General features: G+C 49.7%; 1 protein-coding gene across 5 annotated transcripts in view; it reads left to right on the top strand.

The window, feature by feature from the left end:
• Positions 1 to 21,664, top strand: part of GAS7 (growth arrest specific 7) — a 286,811-nt gene extending 265,147 nt beyond the window's left edge. For 3 of the 5 annotated variants that reach the window (XM_025361025.1, XM_025361028.1, XM_025361026.1), the window contains 5 exons: positions 5,420 to 5,548; positions 6,595 to 6,718; positions 12,569 to 12,648; positions 14,173 to 14,271; positions 14,931 to 21,664. In XM_025361025.1, coding sequence (XP_025216810.1) covers positions 5,420 to 5,548; positions 6,595 to 6,718; positions 12,569 to 12,648; positions 14,173 to 14,271; positions 14,931 to 15,044 — 546 coding nt within the window. In that variant the 3' untranslated portion in view covers positions 15,045 to 21,664. The remainder of the gene's footprint in view (positions 1 to 5,419; positions 5,549 to 6,594; positions 6,719 to 12,568; positions 12,649 to 14,172; positions 14,272 to 14,930) is intronic. The other 2 variants (XM_025361027.1, XM_025361029.1) reach the window with 1 other exon arrangement.
• The last annotated feature ends 487 nt before the right edge of the window (positions 21,665 to 22,151 follow it).

Below are 22,151 nucleotides of genomic sequence, written 5' to 3'. Positions count from 1 at the left end.
AAAAAAAAAAAAAAAAAAAAAAGAGGGACCTCTCAGAGTGCACCATCCCAGTGACCCTGGCCTCCTTTCTCATCCCTCTGCCCTCCCATCATCACTAGTCGGACACAGCAGGGTAAACTGCCTAAACTCTGAGTCTCCCTTCTTTAAACGCATCCTTGATCATTTGAAGGTAGCATCCCTCAGAGATGGTTGCTGCTTCCTGGGGCTTCCACGTTCAGCACTCACTGGTCCTGTCTCTTTCCTCGTGCCGTTCCCACTGCAACTGCAATTCCCTGCTTTGGGATCCCATGTGACGTACCCCATGATGGTACTCGGCACACAGAAGGCAGAATGAGTGACTCAGATGACTGAGACACGTGAGAGGACTTTCTAAGGAGCTGGGTGGGAAGAGGGAACAGAGCTGCTACAGCTCCCCGTGGCTTAGTGTGCCCCAAGATTTGAGTTGACACCGAGATGTGAGTGACAATTCCCAGCTAGTGAAGGCACGCTAACTAACCTCACTACTCCAAGCGCTTCACAAGAAAATGGCTACTCAAGTCCTGGCAGAGAAGGGAACTCCATGAAAGGGTCTTTTTCCTGCGTTGCATCCAAAACAGCAAGTTGTTTTTCAGCGGCAGATCATGAGTAGCTTTTTCCCGCAAGGCCTCCCTTCTCCTGTCGGAGCCCCCAGCAGCTCCATTCTCTGCTGTGGTGGAAACTTCCAATGACTGGCAAGATGCCTGGGCGGGCTGCCATTGTGATGGGGTGGGGCTGGGAGCCAGAGCTGTGAGCTTTGGAAAGGTCACCTGCTGGGTCCCCGGGAATCTTGGTAGCATTTACTCCCCATCAGCAGGACCCCTGATTCTTGATTGTTTAGAGTACTCAACAGGTGGTAAAACCCTCTCCGACGGGGTAGTGGTGACGTAAGTGGTGTGGATGGCTGTGTGCAGGATTTAACTCATTGCCGTCAACCACCGTGCGAGATGGCATCCCCGTTTCACACTGAGAAGAGGTGGGGTGAGATCACAGCCCATGGTCACACAGCCAGGTGGGCTCAGTCACAGAGCAAGCAAAGGAGAGGACTGAGCAAATGAGAGACTTGGTCCCCAGAGCTTTTCTTCCAGCAACACCCCCTCTTTGGCAGACCAATGGCATTGAAGACACATGCTCTTCCTGAACCTCTGCCTTTCCAGGGGTTGCCAATGGGCTGGTGCAGACTGGCCCCGGACAACCAAATGCTCAGAGCATTTTTAAGTTAGTGTTCAGGACACAGGGTGGACCTCACCGTTCAGCTGACGGGGAAGCTCATGAAGACCCGTCATGCAAAACAGACTTTGCTACAACAGGCTCTCGACTGCTTCCAGCCTGTCGGTCAGTGTTGGTGGCCTCAGGCGATCATCGCAGCAGCCTAGTGGTTTTACGGAGATTCCTTGAGAAGAAAGTGCCTCCAAGGATTTATTTGACTGCCATGAATAATATAGCTCCATATGCTGAAAATCCTTTTTAACGTCTGCTCCAAAAGACTTATTGAAATTCTGCTCCGAATGCTCTGTGTCAGTGTTAAAAACTCTTTAAGAAATGCAGGCCGGGCGCGCTGGCTCCAGCCTGTAATCCCAGCACTTTGGGAGGCCGTGACGGGCGGATCACGAGGTCAGGAGATCGAGACCATCCTGGCTAACCCCGTGAAACCCCGTCTCTACTAAAACATACAAAAAACTAGCTGGGCGAGGTGGCGGGCGCCTGTACTCCCAGCTACTCGGGAGGCTGAGGCAGGAGAATGGCGTAAACCCGGGAGGCGGAGCTTGCAGTGAGCTGAGATCCGGCCATTGCACTCCAGCCCGGGCGACAGAGCGAGACTCCGTCTCAAAAAAAAGAAAAAAAAAAAAAAAAGAAATGCAATTCTGTTACAGAAGTTTTTCTGGTTTTTCTGGTCCACTAGCTCAAGCCATTGCTAACAGCAGCAGGTTACTAAAGAAATCAGAGTGCTGTATACAAAAGAAGTCACACCTGGCTCCTACTGAAGAAGGGAGAATAGCAGAATTGCTTCTGCTGGTAGAAAATCTCATGCAGTAGAGGCTGTGCGTTCCATCAGAAGATTTAGGGGACAGGAGTGAGGAGACATAAGTTGTGTCTCAGTACTGTCACTAACAAGGCTCTGTGACCTTGGGCAAGTCACTTAGCTTGCCTGGGGTTTTATTTCTTCACATATGAAATGAAGAATTCAGACCACATCAGTCTCTTTACACTTATTTGACAGTGTCTTAGCAATGATGCATTTTACCTGGGTGTTCGGAACCCATCTGTAGGTATCCACTCCGGTATCTGCACACAAGACATTGACACGTATCCGTAGCTGAAACAAATGTTTGATAAAACAGTATTTATCCTCCTACTTGAAATGTACTCTGGTATTTTCTGTTCAAGTCTGGTCTCTTCTCACCAAAAAAGCTGGTCCCGGCCCATTAAATTGATTTCATAACTCTCGGCCGCACACCGTCTGACAAATATCAGACTAGACAGTGTCTGAAATTCCTACCAAGTTGGAATTTCTCTTATTCTCTTCTGATGTGTGAGATGAAAAGGAAGCAGAGAGAGCGAGAGTTTTGGAAAGAAAAACTGATGGGCCCATGACAGGCCAGCCTGATCTGCAAGGACACACTTCCAGGAAGGACTTCTGACTCCTGGTTCAACAGAGACGCTTAAAAGTTAAGAATGAGTACTAAAGATACCAGCCTAACCATTTTAAAGGAAAAAAAATTATGTCTTTAAAAAGGACTTAATATCGGCCGGGCGCAGTGGCTCCTGCCTGTAATCCCAGCACTTTGGGAGGCCGAGGCGGGCGGATCACGAGGTCAGGAGATCAAGACCACCCTGGCTACGACGGCGAAACCCCGTCTCTACTAAAAATACAAAAAAAATTAGCGGGGCGTGGTGGCGGGTGCCTGTAATCCCAGCTACTCGGGAGGCTGAGGCAGGAGAACTGCTTGAATCCGGGAGGCGGAGCTTGCAGTGAGCCGAGATTGCGCCATTGCCCTCCAGCCTGGGTGACAGAGCGAGACTCCGTCTCAAAAAAAAAAAAAAAAAAAAAAAAAGTCTGTAGAGAGATGGAGATTCTGGGCATCCTCATCTATGGAATCAAATCACTTGTGATAGCAGCGTCGCATTTCCACAATGTCATTTGAATTTGGGAAAAGCTTCTTGGTATATTGGCAGGTTCATGGGCTTTTCCTCAGACCACAGAACCTGGGGCTGGGGTCCAGGAAACCTTAATGTTGAAAACTCTTCCCGGTCATTCCTGGACATATTAAAGTCTGAAAATCACTTGCTTTCCACGTCCTTAGAAAGAGACCCCAGAGTTTCTGAGTCAGCAGGCTGAGCTGACTCTCCCAGATTGCCGGAGTCGTACAGCTCTTCCTCCTCAGCAAATGCCAAACCTATGTACATGGGAAGGGGATTTGTTTATTCTCATAAGCTCTCAAGATGTTTGTAGCATCCTGCAAACTGCCACCAGATGGGGATGTTTTCCTACACAAGGAAGGTTCCAGGGGCTCAAAAAAATAGGACATATTTACAACTAACACGAGGAGAGAGGTGTTTGGATGGCCAGTTCTCTGTGAGTCTTTGAAGGCCATCCAGCGACAAAGCTGTCTTCTTGTCACCCAGGGGATTGGGCTCTGAAGAGTTTGTCATTCTTTCTGCAAATACAGAAGGGGCGCCCACCCTGCACCAGCCCAGGTCAGACACTGGGCACAGCTGTGCTCAAGCTAGATCAGGCCCCTGCCCGCTTGGCGCTCCCAGCCCCGTGTAAGTCAGTTACTTAGAATAAGGACACCTACGTCCTGTCGGTCTCCAGAGAAAAGGATATTGTACAGCCAAAAACCTGGCAAGGAGGGAGAGGAGAGAAGTCACAGAACCCTCGTTGGGATATCATCTGTCCAGGGAAGTTGAGCTGCGCCCCCTAGAGACACCTCTGAGACAGGTGGAGGTGGATTGGTGGTGGTGGAGTGGGCATAGGTTGAAGCGAGTTGCCTGATTCCAGGCAGTGGGGTGGGAGGGGTGCACAGGGCTAGGGTGCCACCTGGCTTTGACCACAGCAGATCCCGTTGATCTATTTTCTTATGAAATAAATGTTACGCTCACAACCAAGAAGAACAAATTTTAAGGAGAAGTTCTTTTAAAGGGGGGTGGGGCGGGAAAGAGGGAAGGAATAAGAGAGAAGAAAAAAGCTTAAAACCCTGATGCCAGCCAGCTCTTCTGGCAGCATAAACCCTTTTCTCTGGCCCCTGGGATACAGGGCGGTTCCCTTTGGTGGGAACCTGTGTGCCTGTGCCCCAGGCAGCCCAGCAAGCTGAGAATGACTCCATGAGCGCAGTGTGGAAGAGTTGCCACTGTGTTTCCAGCGGGCCTTGAGGAGTTCCCACCATCAGTTCCTCGAAGTTTGGAGCCTGTCTAGCTCATCTTTGTATTCTCAGCACCTGCCATGGAGTAGATGTTGGATAAACAGGACTGACCTGAGACCTCTAATTGAATGGCATTCATTCGACTGTTCTCTACTGGAGCTGCATACCCCAGTCACTGTGCTAAGTGCTTGGAGACACAGACGCTGATGTGGTTTCTGTCCCCAGAAGGCTCTCAGTTTGGAAAATAAGGGAGACAGACACAAGAACAAAGCCGTGCAGGAAGCTGTGGGATAAAATAAGTGTGTGAGGTCATTATTATTATTATTTTATTATTATTTTGAGACACTGTCTCACTCTGTCGCCCAGGCTGGAGTGCAACAGCACGATCTCGGCTCCCTGCAACCTCCCAGGTTCAAGTGATTCTCCTGCCTCAGCCTCCCAAGTAGCTGGGATTACAGGTGCCCACCACCATGCCCAGATAATTATTTTATTTTATTTTATTTTTTGTATATTTAGTAGAGATGGGGTTTTACCATGTTGGCCAGGCTGGTCTCGAACTCCTGACCTCAGGTGATCCACCTGCCTCGACCTCCCAAAGTGCTGGGATTACAGGCATGAGCCACCATGCCCGGCCCATTGATTATTAACTTGATTTAGCCATTCAACAATGTATACATATTTTAAAACAGCATATTATAAACCATAAATATAGGCAGTAAAAAATTCTAAAAATAAAATGTAACAGCTGCAGAAGCCAGAAGAAAGGAGTTAACAGATGGGGAAATCAGAAGGTGCTAGTTGCTAACCAGTTATCCTATAGACGTGTGCTGGGGCCTCCTGAGCTAAGGTGACCTGCATAAACTGAGACCTGATAGGCAGCCACGTGTCAGGGCGTGTCTCTCACCTTCCTGCCAGGTCGCTGCCCCAGACTCATCCTCACCTGCCTGGGGAAATGGGGGCGCCCTTCCCACCCCTCCTCCCTGCACTGACTTACAGCTGACACCCTGGGTCCTGAGTGTGCTTCTCCACTCTCCCAACAGCTTCACAGCGAGGTGGAGAAGCCCCTGATGAACTTCCGTGAGAACTTCAAGAAAGACATGAAAAAGTGCGACCACCACATTGCCGACCTTCGCAAGCAGCTCGCCAGCCGCTATGCCTCGGTGGAGAAGGTGAGAGGCCCAGGACACTGGGCCGGGGCAGGCGCGTCAGGGGCTGCCTGGAAGGGGGAGTGGGGGGACTGGGAAGCCAGCAGTGGCTCCATACGCCAAGGCGGAATCTTTGTCCCCAGGTAGGGGAATAGGGGGATGTCCAAGCCTCGTGCCCACACCTGAGCACTCCATCCATCCAAGGGCAGATGGAGCTGCCTCCCCATGGTGCTCAAATGCTCGAATGACCACCCAGAGGGCCAGGGGTGTGAGGAGAGGCTGCAGCAGCAGTGGGTGGTCGAGGGACTGTAGGCGACCAATTAAACCTCGAGACTGGTGCTGGTTCACGTGGGGGCCCGTGTTTAAGCCTCACTGGGCAGAGTCCTCCTGACTCAGTCACCCGCTTCCTGCTCTCCTTCCTGCTCAGGGACGATGCAGAGTCCTGGGTGGTCTCGCCTCCAGGGAGCTGATGTTCAGCCTTAGAGGGAAGACAGCGTGCCCCAGAGACTGATTCCCAGCCCCGGTGCTTTAGAGAGGAGAAGGGGGCTCAAAATACTGGGACACCCTGGACCCAGTCAGCTGCCGCCACCCAAGGGCCACAGAGATGCCAGTGGTGGCCTGGAGGAAAGGCAGTAGAGTGAGGGGAATGAGAGGGTCAAGGCGTGTCCAGCTCCGGAACGGGAGGGCTGGTGCTACATCCTATGAAGTATGGCAGGGGGGTGACACAGGTGGCCTTTGTGGTCCCTTCCAGGCACAGGGGATGTGGTTTTAGGACTGCCTAGGTCCCCAGTCTGTATACAGGCTCCATCAGGGGAAACAAACGTGATTTGAGAGATTGATGTAGGCTGAGCCCCGATGTCAGTGGAAGAGACAAGGATGAAAAGAGCCAGGTTGTAGCCTCTACCTAGCTGGGTGGCGCCACCCCGGCTGCTGCGCCTCTCTGGGCCACTGTGGCATCATCCACACAAACAAGGGGTAAAAGGGCTCTAAAGGGAAGCTAGGCTGCGTGGCCCAGGAGGCCCACTGGCTCCAAGCTTTACGAGCAGCTTCTCTGTGTCCTTGGATCCCAGGCCCGGAAAGCCCTCACAGAGCGGCAGAGAGACCTGGAGATGAAGACCCAGCAGCTGGAGATCAAGCTGAGCAACAAGACAGAGGAGGACATCAAGAAGGCGCGGAGGAAGTCCACACAGGCTGGTGAGTGCCGGGCACCCTCCCGGCCTGCTCAGTGCGCCCAGAAGGAGAGGGCATGGGGCTAGGAGATGGGGTGACCAGGGAGGGTGCATCTCTCCTTTGCAAGACTGCAGTGGGGAAATGACTTCCCTTGTTTCCCAGGAGGTACGCCCTCTTCTCTCTTCTCTGACCCACACCCAGAGATCTCAAAGGAAGAGACTTTTGGCATCAGAGGAAGGAGACAGGCCGGGCTAGTTCTGGGACGTGGTAGAGGCTGGACTTCTCACTGTCTCCCTGATCATGGCTTTTTAATTTTTTTTTACTTTTTTTTTTTTTTTTTTTTGCCCAAGCCCCAGATCTCTGACCAGGAGGTGGACAAACTCCTTCACGCGCTGACAGCTCAGGGCCCTGTCCCTGTTCAGAGCCCACAGAAGCGCACAGCCCACCCAAGCTGCCCACCTCCCCAGGAAGCAATGCTTTCAAGGTTCACCTATGGGGATGGGCTCCTGCCCTGGGAACAGAGGCTGACACTTTGTTTAAAGAAATAGCCAGATTTCAGTCTCCCGGAAGAAGTCTCCCAATGAATTGGTTTCTGCTTCCACCTAGTGGTAAAAGTTAGCTAATACACAGAGGAAGAGAAGGCCTGGTAGAAACCAGTGAAAACCTCAGTAACTAGGAAGCCATGTTTTACTGCACGAGAAGGACACATATGTTACCTCTGGAATGAGATTGTGTCTCATAGTGTTGGAGTTTGGTCTAACACTATTCACCTCAATTTCTGGTGAACCTGTTACAATTCCTTCATTATAGAAGAAAGCATTCACCTTACAAGCCACGTTTTACTGCACGAGAGGACATACATGTTACCTCTGGAATGAGAATGTGTCCCATAGTGTTAGAGTTTGGTCTAACACTATTCATCTCAATTTCTGGTGAACCTGTTAAAATCCTTCATTACAGAAGAAAGCATTCACCTTACATAAGGTAGGATAGAAATAGGTCAATAAAAAATAATGTAATAGAAGGATAACATTTTTTATACAGATCTTATAATGCACAAAAATAAATTACAGGATCCATAAATAGAAGGCACAATATATTTATTGGTAGAGAGAAGGGGGGCACATAAGGGGAAGAGATCTGTTTAAATTATTAAGTTATTAAAAAAATAAATTGTAGGCCAGGTGCAGTGACTAACACCTGTAATCCCAGCAATTTGAGAAGCAGAGGCAAGAGGATCATTTGAGCCCAGGAGTTCGAGACCAGCCTGGGCAACATAGTACCTCATCTGTACAAAAAAAAAAAAAAAAATTGAAACAATTAGTTAGGCATGGTGGTGCATGCCTGTAGTCTCAGCCACTCAGGAGGCTAAGGTGGAGGATGGCTTGAACCCGGGAGGTTAAGGCTGCAGTGAGCTATGATCACACCATTGCATGCCAGCCTGGGTGACAGAGAGAGACTCCACCTCAAAAAAAAATGATATTGCAAAAACAGTATTGGTACATGGCAAAATATTTTAAGCAGCAGACAAGAATATAAAATGCTATTCACAGAAATAATCACCATCTCTTCCTAGTGTGTTGATTTTTAAATATTTAAATTTATATAAATTTGATGATACAGTCTGTCTTCTGAATTTCTTGGAAATACCTCTCTTTCATTTGTATAAATCTTTTTGCCCTTCCATTCATGCATATCAAACTTTTTAATGGCTGGCCAGTGTCCGATTGTATGGTTGTACCCAAATTTATTTCATCATTCCCTTAATTGAGGTTTAGGACTCTCAGACTGTTTCAGAGTGCTTGCCAGCCAGTGAAGCTGTTGTTATTTGTACCTGCATCTTTGTGTGTGCCTAAGACCAGATCTGCATATAGAGAGAATATAGATGCTGAGTCAAAGGGTATTATTCATCTTGATGGATATTTCCAAATTGCTTTCCAGAGAGAGCACCCATCAACAGCATCTATGAATAATGCCTGTTCTCTAAATGCTTATCAACATTGTGTGTCACCAAGATTTGAAATCGTTAGTGAGAGAGGAAAATGATATTTTGTTTTTAATTTGCTTTTCTCCATAACCCCGGTTGAGTATGTAAAATGTACATATAAATCATTTTGTACTTTCTGTGAACTGACTAACTTATATCCTTTATATCCTTTCCCCATTGACCATAGATTCTTTATCTATCAGGGAGATGAACCATTTGTCTTTTTTTTTTTTTTTTTTTTGAGACGGAGTTTCACCCAGTGGCGCAATCTCGGCTCACTGCAAGCTCCGCCTCCCGGGTTCACGCCATTCTCCTGCCTCAGCCTCCCGAGTAGCTGGGACTACAGGTGCCCGCCACCATGCCCGGCTAATTGTTTTGTATTTTTATTAGAGACAGGTTTTCACTGTGTTAGCCAGGATGGTCTTGATTTCCTGACCTCGTGATCCGCCTGCCTCGGCCCCCCAAAGTGCTGGGATTACAGGCGTGAGCCACAGCACATGGCCCGTTTGTCATTTTAATTGCAGATATTTTTCCTAGATTGTCATTTGTCTTTTAGTTTTGTTCTTTGTAATTTTGTTGTTGTTGTTGTTTGTCTATTTTTTCTTGCCGTTTTTCTGTACAGTGATATTTCCCATAAGAAGCCTAGATTTCACAGCTGACTTAGATCTTTTCTTTTTAATCACCTAGAGGGTTTTTTCTTACTTTTTTTTTTTGTTTCAGGTGTTTTTGTTTTTGTTTTTAAAACAGTGAAGGCTGGCCGGGGTGGCTCATGCCTGTAAAATACCAGCACTTTGGGAGTCCCAGGTGGGCAGATCACGAGGTCAGGAGTTCGAGACCAGCCTGGCCAACATAGTGAAACCTTGTGTCTACTAAAAATACAAAACTTAGCTGGGTGTGGTGGTGTGTGCCTGTAATTCCAGCAACTTGGGAGGCCAAGGCAGGAGAATCGCTTGAACCCAGGAGGCAGAGGTTGCAGTGAGCCGAGATCACAGCACTGCACTCCAGCCTGGGCCACAGAGCAAGACTCCATCTCAAAAAAAAAACAAAAGAAAACAGTGAAATATTTAACCCACCAGACATTTCTTTTTCCTTACACTGGTGGTCTAACCATATTCCACAGTTTCTTATTTGTGGCGTTTTTATTTCTGCTGTTTTCAATGTGTTTTGCTATTTGGGTTTTCATTTAATCTCTGAGCCAAGAATTGTTTCAAAGAAAATCTTTACATGTTTACAAGCAAGGGCTTTTTTGTTGTTTTCTAATCTTGCTATTTTTTTTTTTTTTTTACATAGTTTTATTGCATTATCATCAGATAATACGGTCTCTCATTCCTGTAGTTCGGAATCATTTTGTGGTGAAAGTGACAGTCCTTAGACCTAACTCTGAAAAATGCCACCTCTTCTGAGCGATCGCTGTGGCCAGCCTCCATGCTTTAGAGCATTGTCTCTTTGGATCAGTACAGTCCCCCTGCAGGGAGGTATATGTATACCCTTTACAACTGAGAAGACTGACGGCGGAGAAAGTGAGAATCTTCCATGAGCTCCACAGTGGTGGAGCGGTGAAGCCAAAATTCAGTCTCCTCTTATTCCAGAGACCCTGGCTTGTCACCATTTTTCTGAACAGCCTGTTGCTTAGTAACTGCCACCTGTTCTTTCCTTCTGTTCCTTTCCTCCCTCCTCCTGATCTTTTCCAAGGCTTCTAGAAGGAAGGACGTCAGATCCTCAGGGATCATGATCATCATCTTCATCTTCATCAGCACCATAGCCCATATTAATATTTGGCTCTCTACGCCCATCTCTAAGTGCTTTACATATGTGGACATATTTATTCCTCGTAACAACTCCGTAAAGGTACAGTCGTTATCTCCGTTTTACAGATGAAGACACGGAGGCAAGGGCAGGTTAACTGACTTGTCTACGATTACACAGTTACTAAGTAGTTGAACTGGGGTGACAACAAAGGCATTCTTGTCCCACAATCCATGGTCTTAACCAATGCTGTTCATAAAGGTCCACTTTCAAGCTCTTGGGCTACCATAGAGAGAAGGCACAGCCCCCTTCACCTACTCTGTTTCCCAATGCTGTGGCAGTTCTTGAAGCATTTTCTCAAAATCAGGATTGACACACAGGGCTCAGGGAGTTTCACAGTGTACAGAGCAGCACGCCGCCCTCCTCCTCCTTGGCCAGGCAGGAGCTCTTGGTGGAAATGTATTTGCATTTGGGAGGCCGAGGCGGGCAGATCACAAGGTTAGGAGTTCGAGACTAGCCTAGCTGATATGGTAAAACCCCGTCTCTACTAAAAATACAGAAACTAGCCAGGGGTGGTCGCACACACCTGTAGTACCAGCTACTCAGGAGGCTGAGGCAGAAGAATCACTTGAACCCAGGAGGTGGAGGTTGCAGTGAGCTGAGATTGCACCACTGCACTCCAGCCTAGGTGACAGAGTCAGACTCCATCTCAAAAAAAAAAAATACATTTTACAGCGTGGTATCCACTTTCTTCTCTCTGGGTCAGTGCCCCTTGGGATCAAGGGTCCAGTCACTGGCCTTGGACCAAGAACAAAATGAATAAATGCCTCGGTGTGGGCTCTGTTACTCAAGGCACACTTGCCCCTGGCGTGCGGCACAGCTAGTGGTGTGGTTCGCAGCTTGGCCTTGGGTATGGAGACATAACCTTCCCTATTCTCTTTGGCTTTCCTATCAGAGTACTATGAGCCACAAGGATGATGCTACAGGAGTAACTTGAACTCTACTCAGATTCCCAAGTTCCACGCTAGCATTCTGCTTCTAGAATTACTAGAGAAAATTACTTCACTCTGGGGTTCATTGTGAGCATTTTCCATCTTGAGTGAAGACCATGATGCCTTCCTCTTGCTGGAGCCCTGAGCAGATCAGGAAGCTACGCTGAGACAAAGCTGTGCACGAGGGCTGTGCTGCTCCGCCTGCCATGTGCACACGCATTACCAGAGCTTCTCGTAAACACGCAGTCTCTGATTCAGTAGGTCTCGGATCTGTCCTGGGTTTCTGAATTTCTGGCCGACCCCGGGGGATACAAGTGCCACTGTCCCACAGACGGTGATTTGTGTAGCAAGCTTCCAAGGTGCTGATACACTTAGTAATGTTTGCAGTTACTCCACAGTGCGTTTCCTTTCTAATTACAAAATGTTCCAGACGTACATATGATAACAGAAAGTAATAGAGTAGTCATCAATATTGGATAGTTACGTTTGCCTCAGATCTTTCTGCGATGACATAAAATGCGATGGGAGGCGCTGATTCCTGCCCACTCGGCCTCTCTCTGTTTCCCAAGGTAGCCACTCTCCTGAAGCTGGTGTGTGCTGCTTCAGTGCATGTTTTAGACTGGGACTATAGATGCATTCTTTAGTGCTTCAGAAGGACATCTTGCAGTGTGTTCATGCATACACACACACACACACACACGTGATCTGCAAATTTATCTTCCTTAATTCTTCTTAGTACCAAATTGTGTGTGACATGTTTTAACCGATCTGGACTCCCCAGTGTAAAATAAAACTGCCATCTTTAGAGAGGGGGAAGCATTTCTTGGGCTCATGGTAGGATCGGGGGTCCTAGGAATGCCCTACACACACACACACACACACACACACACAGTGAGAACCACCATCCTGAATCCTTGGTATCTGGCGTCAGGCTTCAAGGGGACACCTGAGCTGGTTTCTCATGGGAGTGGGTTGCCCCCTTCCTTCCTTCCTTGGCTCTGCTTTCTTCTTCCTACTCCTACTGCCATCCCTTTTCCAACTTTCCAGTGGCCACCGTGACCCTAGTGGGAGGAGAAGGCTTGGTGGTGGGGCACGGAGTCATGGTGGGGACAGGATGCATCGTGATGGTGACTGTGGTCTTTTTTCCAGGAGATGACCTCATGCGCTGTGTGGACCTCTACAACCAGGCCCAGTCCAAGTGGTTTGAAGAGATGGTGACCACCACATTGGTAAGTGGTCAGGGATGTGTGGACATGACGGTAGAGGCTGACGCAGAGCAGCCCCTGGTGGTGGTTAGCGGGCACGGGGGTGATGGGGTGGAGTGACCCTAGAGATGGTCATCAAACCTACTTCAGTGTTGGGGTCAAAACCTCAATCTGAGCCAGCTTATGTGGATTCAGATCTCTGCTCCAGCGCTTCCTAGCTGTGTGGACGTGGGCAGGGTTGGGTTGGATATGGCTACATCCTTCTTGGGCTGTCCCCTGAGAGGTCAGGGTCAACTGAGAATTCTCCTCAACTAAGTGGACAATGGCCTCTTTAGGAAAAATAGCCAAGCTATAGGAAGACAGGACCCCCCCCCCCAACACACACACACACGAGATGCAGGTCCTTGATAGGAGATCCTTGCAAAGTGGATGGATGGGTGAGGTTGGCGCTACACGGGGGGTGGGGGGAGGCCTCTGACCAAGGGTGAACAACAGGCGGCAGGGCCGATGATGTTTTCCTGAGTATTTCTTGTAAAGGAGCAGCATCTCCTTATCGATCAGCACCTGCCTGAGTGGACAGCGAAGTGTGGCTGGTGCTTGGGCCAGATGGGACAGGAGGCATCATGCCAGGTGCTCATCGGATCATCCCACTGCCTAAAGCCACCCCTGTCCATCCAGCACAGGACTCACCAGCTGCCTTCCCCAGGTGTCAGCCCACCAGAGCAGATTAGAGGCCTCCACCAGGGACAGTGGCCTAGTTTTCCTCCTGGTTAATCTCCTAATTAAGCCCCCTGCTTTACCCCCCTTTTCTGGTTAATCACCTGGGCAGTGACCTAGTTGGATGCAGAATAACAGCCTGATCCCCTAGATTCCAAAGACACAAAACCGTCTAGAAACCAGAGGACAAACGCCTTCCCCTCTCCCCTTTGACAAAAGCTGCGCCACGTGCAGCCCCGTCTGCCTCCCTGGCCTGGTCTCTATTGCGGCCGCAGCACTGGGCGTGGGCAGAGGAAGGGAGGCTGCTCAGCAGAGGCCCAGGGACAAGGTCCCAGGAATGTGTGGCATGGAGCTCCCACATGTGTCCCCTTGCTGCACCCCACCAGGGCACCAGGGCTCGGGCTGCGTGGGTGCGGTGCCATGAGTAACAGCCCGATGGACTCTGGTTTAAATCCTGTCTCCCCCATCATTCCGTGTCGCTTTGGGTGAGCCGTGTTGTTGCCTCTCTAGGTGTTAGTTCCCTTGCTTGGAGAATGGGGATCATAACAGAAACGATCTCTTAAAATTGTAACGAGGACAGTTAAGGAACGCACGGAAAGCCGTCAGCTCGGTGCCTGGCGGAGCAGGCTTTTCAGGAAGTAAAACAGCAGCTGCTGCTGTCATCAGCTTCACCTTCACCCGAGATAACGGGGCACGCTCCTCATCAGACCCCAGGGAGTCAGATGGGGCAGGATATCCACAGCCAGTGACTTGCGTTTTGTCATCTTGGTGGGAGGACCCCCAAGTGGAAGGGACGTGCTCAGAGTTCTCCGGCCTTTACTTTCTCGGCAGGAGCTAGAGCGGCTGGAGGTGGAGAGGGTAGAGATGATCCGGCAGCACCTGTGCCAGTACACGCAGCTGCGGCATGAAACAGACATGTTCAACCAAAGCGTGAGTTTCCAGCCCAGCAGGACTCCTGGGTGACACAGGGCCTGGGGAGAGCCACCTGGTGCTAGGCCGTGGCCAAGTGGCTGCTGCAAGTGAATCTATCCTAAAGGCGGGCAGTGGGCAGGTGCTGTGGCCTGGGGGTGGCCTCGTGGGCTGGGCCTGTCAGCATTGTCCTGGACGTCCGTGTGAATCCGACCCTGGCATGTGAAGTGGACTCACCTGTGAGCTGTTACCCCAAGAAAGAAGCTCATAATAGTTATAGTAGCTGAAGACGTTATTAAATTTCTTAAAAAACAAAACAAAACAAAAAAAAAAACGACTTCTAGAAATATTCAAAATACCTAAAGCTCAAGTTTTATTTGTCCTGTTCTCTGGTGGTGAATGTGGGGTGAAAGGGAGAAGGACAGCCTTTCAGGCCCTCCCAGCCTCTTATCCAGGCCTGGAGTCTGCAGGGTGAGAAGCAGAGTCCGGATGCGTTCTGGGCTTCCCCGTTCACAGCCCTCTTCGTGTGCTGTTCCTCAGATGGGCCTCCCCTGGGGCCCTGGAGCCCTCTAGAGAGGCTGCTCTGAGAGACACTAAGGTGAGGACAGCATGTCTCAGAGGAGCTCTCCCCAGCTTGGCTGCTGTCTCTGACGATGTCGCGTATTCTCTGTCTCTTGCAGACAGTCGAGCCCGTGGATCAACTGCTTCGAAAAGTGGACCCGGCCAAAGACAGGGAGCTGTGGGTCAGAGAGCACAAGACGGGCAGCATACGCCCTGTGGACATGGAGATCTAGATGGGCCTGTGCAGTTTCGGGGGGTCCTGCTGGGGAGGGGGACTGGGCTCCCACCGTGGGGCCCATGCTGAGTGGATGCCCCCCACCCTTTCTCCTGGGGCCACTGAGGAGAGGGCAGAGAGCTGGTGATTCCAGAAGGGTGACTCGGACGGCCTAGCTGGGGGCTCCCCTGTATTCCCAGGCCCAGAAGACAGACCCACAGCCCTGCCCTTGTCTCTGAGGCTAAAGACCCCCTGATTTCCGTGCTGTGCTTGCCGCTCTGAAACAAACGGAGGCTGGAACTTTGTGGTCCCTGCCGAGTTTTGTAGGGGTCACCGTCACATGCTTGTGCCCTGGAAGCCCCAAGGCTCTTCCTCCAGCTGGCTCCCTTGTCTCCAGGGCTTTGGAGGATCAGGGGAGGGAGATCTCTGTCTCTAAGCCAGGTGTCAAGGATCAGCATCATGGGTAGAAGGTGCCATTCAGTTCACAGCCTCACCCAGAATCCTTTGCAGCCCTCCTTCTTTATTTTTTTCACATTGCATTCTGGGGGTCCACATCTGGCTTTCTCAGCCACTGTTCATCACCAGGGGTTTCAGGAGGAAGGCTTGGCTCCTGTCTTCCCAGACCCACCATGCCTGGAGAGGTCAGGATGGAACTACCTCATTCGGCAAATTAGCCCCAAATCAAGCGCTGCCTCATGTGTCCTATGAGATCAGGCGCCGTCTGTAAAGTCTCCTCTGGAAATGCCAATCATCCTTCCCCCAGCTGCTTCCTCGGGGAGGCCCCTGCCCCCACCCTGCCACCCCTTCCCAGTCTCATTAGAGGAAGCTTTCCAAAGTTCTCAGTTATCAAGACCTCATCCAGCTCATCCAGAGGCTTCAGGGATGGAAACAAACCAGCTCGTCTCAGAGGCCAGCAAGCTGGGGCCTGTCCACCACTTTGCCCTCTGCACCTTTGGGCTGCCCTGGCCCCCACTCTCCCAGGCCGCCCACCACAGGCTCTTAACGGGGCCGAGTCAGTCCTACATGGGAGATGGGTTAGGGCAAGTCTTTGTCATCGCCCAGATGGCTCTGTCTTCTTGTGTATGGCAGGGCTGGGACTGCTGTCCCTTGTATGGTTTTCTGTCACTGGTGGGCACTGGACAGGCATAGCAGACTCTCTTGTGGCCACACTGGGTTGTTGCCATTCAGACAGTGTCCCGCCACCTTTGCTTCCAGCTCTTCTGGACGTTCCAGAGCCCTGCACCAAACCCTCACTTGGTGACGGCACCTTCTTTCCCTCTCTCCGTCTTCCAATCCCTGGAAAAGTCTGGTCTGAGTGTGACTTGGGAAGCTTTCAGTGCTGCTGTTTGGTCCAGCTCATTGCTTTCTCTACCACAGCAAACACATTCTCCACCATGTCAGTCTAAAGACTCAGCCCCAAGGGCCGGGAGAAGCGTGAGCGAGGGACAGATTCTAGTCAGGAGCCCGTACCCTGGAAATCCATCTTTCTCCTTCTTTGCCATTGACCACTTTGGGTTTGACCTGCACATCTGCAGTGAGGGCAGAATTCAAGAAGCACAGCTCACTGGTCTTTCAGTCTTAACGTGCTAGAAACCGATGACTTACTAATCTCTAATTTTTTGGCACCTCTATCATTGAATGAGAATTGCTTTCTTATAGTTCGCATTAGAAAAATGCCTAATATACTAAAGTAAACCAAACGTTGTTACTTTTCTCTTGTTCTTGAAGCATGGCAACCAAAAAGGCCGACGCAAAGGCCTTCACCGACATGAAGACCTCCTGGTAGGATCTGTCCATGGGATAGAGAACCGCTCAGTCCAGATCTGGGGTTGGGTCATGACACCAGCTACCGATTTTAGAATATTATTTCTTGGTTTCCTTATGAAAAATGGGTGCTAGTGGTAATTGCTTTGTGGCTTAGTAAACTACTTTGTGGATGATTTCCAAACATTCAAAGCCAATAGCCTTGTTATTAACAAGATATTTTGAGTACAATATGGCTCATTGACTTTTCCATTTCCATTTGAGGATTCCAGAGTCCTCTGTTCATCCCTGGGATAGAGTGAACCCTCTTGCGTCTTCCAGGGTAGCTCAAGTTGGCCCAGTTTGGGCCAGTCCGTTTTTGGAGGTCACTCTTTCCCCCTCATCCCCTCCTTCTCTTTACCCCCTTCACGTACTTCCTTTCTTTCTTCCCTCTGTTACTCATTCATCAAGCAAGTTAAAGCCATTGGGCTACGATCTAATCTGAGGACACCATATGGCCCTGTCATCAGGGAAGCCCATGATCTCTCGTTTTCAGGGGCCTTACAGGTCAGCAACCTTGGCATTCATATATAGGTACTCTGCAGAATTCAAGTTTTCAGAGGTAAGTCTGTTGCGCTGATTAATCTACATTCATTTGTTCAGTGAATGCTCAAGACAAGCCAGGCGTGCTGAGAAGTGGCGCTGTAGTTGTAAGATGGGCATTCCTCCGCTCTCCTCTATTCTCCATGTTGACGGGAGGCGTATAATAAGAACATTGTGCGCTCTCCACACTTAACCCTCTGTGATTCTTTATTATAAATATAAACTACCGTCGTGAGGCATTTACCTATTGGATGGAAGGTAGACAGCAACAAGATTTTAATCACCTGGTCACCAGACCCTCACGGCCCATATCCAACTCGAATTTCAGAAATTTCTTTGTTTGCTTTAAATAACTCTTTACAAATAAGGGCTGGGCACGGTGGCTCATGCCTGTAATCCCAGCACTTTGGGAGGCTAAGGTGGACGGATCACGAAGTCAGGAGATCGAGACCATCCTGGCTAACACGGTGAAATCCCATCTCTGCTAAAAATACAAAACATTGCCCAGGTGTGGTGGTGCGTACCTGTAGTCCCAACTGTTCGGGAGGCTGAGGCAGGAGAATTGGAATTGCTTGAACCTGGTAGGTGGAGGTTGCAGTGAGCCGAGATCATGCCACTGCACTCCAGCTTGCGCGACAGAGCAAGACTCCATCTCAAAAAAAATTAAAAATAAATAACTCTTTGCAAATAGGAAAGTGAAGCCCAAGGGTACCCAGTGAGGCTGTGAAATGGCCAGTGAATTAAGAGTAGGGCTGGAGTCGACAGTCCAGACCCCTGTGCGTATGAACAGGGGCCCCTTTCTGGTTGAAATCAAGATTAGGATGCAACTGAGAAAATAAAAGACTGCACTTTGGAGTGGCAAGTACGCTATCTGGGTTGTTGTTTTGTTTTGCTTATGTCTTGGTGCTTAGGTGAGGACTTAGCTGGGTTTATTCAAAGTGGGTGAGTCTGGGCTATTCTTGAGAACCTCCATTCCATTTCTGAGAACAAGTCAGCCCCTTCTACCTGCCTCCACCCAAGAGACTGATACACAAGATCTGTTTGTGAAAGCCTGATTTAAAAAGAAAAAAAAAAAAAATCCTTAAGCCAAATGGTGTTCCAAGTTGGTTGCCATGAGAACCTCCAGGAAGAGCCACTTGTTACCCTCGATTCTTTCTAGTGCTTTCCATCAGTGGCAACACATAGGCCACTTGGACTGTGGAGACGGTGGCCCTGAGATTCTGTCAGTGGGACCATCCTGGGCCTCCTTTCTGGCTCCACTCAGCGCCCTGTTGGCCAAGGAGAATTTCTGCGGTGGGAGGCAGTGCTCCGCAGTCAGGGTTGATAAACAGCCAGGCACACTGAAACAGTGTACCAATGAATTCACCAACCAGGGCTTTGTTTCCTCACCCTATGTGAAAACCAATCAATTACTAGATGAGTGGATGGATGCATAAAAATCTGGGCTGAGCCAAAGTCCCTTTTGGAAAAACAAGCCATAAAATTCAAAGGATGTGAGAGACTTTGGCTTGTTTAGGTGATTTTACTTCCAGCTGCAGGTAGTCTTGACAAGGAGCGTTTAAACAGAAGGCTAGAGATGTACTCCTTGTGTAGGTAGGAGAGAGCACTTCTAATGTTAAGTGGGGTACAGATCGGCTGCCCGCCCACATAGCCTGGATATCGTCTTATCCCCATAATCCTTCCATCCCTACAAGGCCCACCGCCACCACCTTTTCCCAGGTTTATTGAGGTATGATTGACATCCAGTAAAATTCACCCTTTGGAAATATACAGTTCTGTGAATTTTGGCAAATTTATTGTCTTGTGACCATCACCAAGATCAACCTGTTTTTATCACTCCAAAAAATTCCCTCCTCCTGCCCTCTTTTCCTGGCAACCCTGATTGATTATCTGATCCTCTAATTTTGCCTTTTCTAGAATGTCATATAAATGGAGTCACACTGATGTAGCCTTTTGAGTCTGGCATCTTTCCCTCAGCTTAATGCTTTTGAGTCATCCACGATGTGTGCGTGGTTCGTTCCTTCTCGTTGCCAGGAAGTATTTCATTGCATGGATGCACTACTTTGCTTCTTTATTTTTACACTGAGCCGTTTGCCCTGGAAGTTCTTGGCCCGGGGTCTTCAACTTGTTTGCACGACCACTTCCAGCTTGCTGCTTCCTTCAGCTCCCCAGGCTCCTCCTCCAAATGCCAGCTGTGCCCACAAGCTGTTCTTAGAACTCACACTCGCCTTTTTGGCTCGTGGTAGGTTTTTGGTAGTGCAGAAAGAAGCCAGGGATGGGATGGGAGGGGAAGGGATGGATGGGTGCTCAATTGCTGCTCACGTCTGCTGCAACCCAAAGCCTGCACCTCAGCCAGTAGATCTGCTCCCTTCTGGGACCCAGGCTTCAGTGTCACACGGTCCTTGGTGTGTATGGGGCGTTGGGGGCTTTGAAAGGCGAGCAGCAGCAGCATGGACAAGAAGGCTGGGGCTGGCCCTGGGGCTCATCACGATGCTTTCCTGGATCTGTTGCTTCATCTGCAAGCTGAGGGTATGTGTTCTAGATGAGTGTCTCAGGTCACCGGCAACTGCATGTACCTCCCCCCCTTCTCGTTTCCAATGATGTACCCTGTACACGTGTTCATGCCATCTCTGGCTCTCACCTGCACAGTCGTGCATAGAATTGCCTCAAGTCCTGGTGAGAGAGAGTTGCCTTGGCACTTTTCCAATAGCTAAAATTAAGAGTTTTATGAGCTGTTAAGAATGAGGTAGTTTCTCCTAGGACCCCCCAAAGAAAGCGCAAGTAAAGACCGTTTGGGTCTCCTTCACCAACCTTTGATAGTATATTCTGGAGTCCACTCCCCAGGAACCAGGACAGGTGTGAAGATGGAGTCTTTGTCGCAGCTGGAGCCTTGCTCAGCTGGTGGTCACACAGCCTGGCCTGTGCCTGCAGCCCACTGGATGGTGGTACGTGGTGGCAGGGACAGGACCACATCCAGCTAAGGCCAGATCGGGCTGAGTGTGACCCCCGAGGTAAACAATCCTCTAAGCTATGTCTTGTTCATTCTCCCTGCTCAGTGAAAGGTGAGCCCCGAGACCAGTTGGGTACCTCTCTATGCGAACCAGAGACATTTCTGGATCCAGAGCAGGTGAAGATATAGGGCCAGGAAGCCTGAGCCCCCAGGGCCTCAAGGTAGGGAGCCCAGGAGGCTGCCAGGACTCTGCTGGGTGGAATTTTGCTCGGGAGGACTCTTGTCTTCCCCTCAGGAGTATTTCTTTTGAGGCTTTCCTGGAGGTGAAGAAGCAATTCCCGTTGCAGCAGGTTAGAGCGAGAATCAGACAGCAAAAACCAGTGCGCTTCTGCCCACGTTCTAAATGCTGGGACATGACTGTCAGGAGGCTTTGCTGGGAGGTGTCTCTGGGGGTGACGTGAGCTTGGGGTGATGGCCTTTGGAGATGGCGTGTGGTGTTCGGGACTGTTCCTTGGTGTTTGAGGGAAACTTTAGTGAGATTGCAGTGGAATGTAAAGAGGTCAGGGCACGTGAGTGCTCTCTCAGGGTGGGGTGACTTGGAGACCTAGAGGGAAAGCCTGCTATGCAGGGGGAGGGCACAGGACTGGCCCTGCTCTGCTGCCTCCTTTGTCCCATAACCTGAAGTTAAGTCACATCCCCTGTCGGGACTTTCGTGCACTCATCTCTGTCAAGTGGGGATACCTCCCTTCCAGCATCACCTGCATTAGACGGGCTGTCAGGAGTCGTGGGTTCCAGGCAGCTGTGTGGACCCAGGGACAGACACTCAAAGGGACACCAGCCATCCTTGGTGACAGGGGCCCCAACTTAGCATCCTTTCCCTTCCTTACGAAGGAGATGACCAGAGACAACCCCTTCACAGACACGAGCACATCGGCAAACCCTATGAGAGTGGAATTTTCTAACAAAATAAACTTGCTTGTTTGATCTGTTTTCTGTAACTTTTGCTAAATACTTTATACATTTTTCATGTTAAAGAGCTGTGTCTCCCGCCAGCACTTCTCACCCCGGTATGAATGTGTGTCCTCCACATTGTATATCCTTCCACCCTCTGGCTGCCTAGATCAGTAAATAAAATCGATGTAACATAATTTATAAGTAACACTGTTGAAACCCCGATCCCAGTGAAGGCTGTAACCCACCTGCCCCCGCCCCCCCCTCCAACCCGTTATCGCATTTGTGTGTATTAACGCTGAAGAATTAAATGTTTAAAGAGTTTAAATTTTGAAGGCGTTTGCTATATACAGTTGTCCTGCATTATTATAAAGAGTTTTCAGGAAGTTAAATCCCATCTCATTTTTTCTTCTTTGGCTCCGTGTGTATCCTCGAGATGCTTAGATTCATCCCATGTAAAATAAACTGTCCAGAGACACTGGGTCCCCCTAGGCGACCCTCTTTCCTGGAGGGCTGCCACATTCTTCATGTGACCTGTCTTGGCATTCCTCCCAGGCTCTTGAGATTGGTGGTGATTTCACCTCCGATGACTTAGTGGGAGACAAAGGGCATCTGGATACTGGCGCCCAAATGGACGCTATGCTTCTGGCCTCAGGCCCCTCCCCCTGGTGACTTCCTGTCTCTGTGGGTTCCAGCCCTCTGCTTCCCTCCCATCTCTAGAGCTCCTGGCTGTTTCTTTTCTCATCCATCCATCCTATTTTTCTTTCTTTTTTTTTTTTTTTTTTGGAGACAGAGTCTCGCTCTATCACCCAGGCTGGAGTGCAGTGGCGAGATCTCAGCTCACTGCAACCTCTGCCTCCCAGGTTCAAGTGATTCTCC

The sequence above is a fragment of the Theropithecus gelada genome, chromosome 16, assembly GCF_003255815.1.
Source record: "Theropithecus gelada isolate Dixy chromosome 16, Tgel_1.0, whole genome shotgun sequence".
Classification (NCBI taxonomy): Eukaryota; Metazoa; Chordata; class Mammalia; order Primates; family Cercopithecidae; genus Theropithecus; species Theropithecus gelada.
This window is presented reverse-complemented; position numbering and strand designations above follow the sequence as displayed.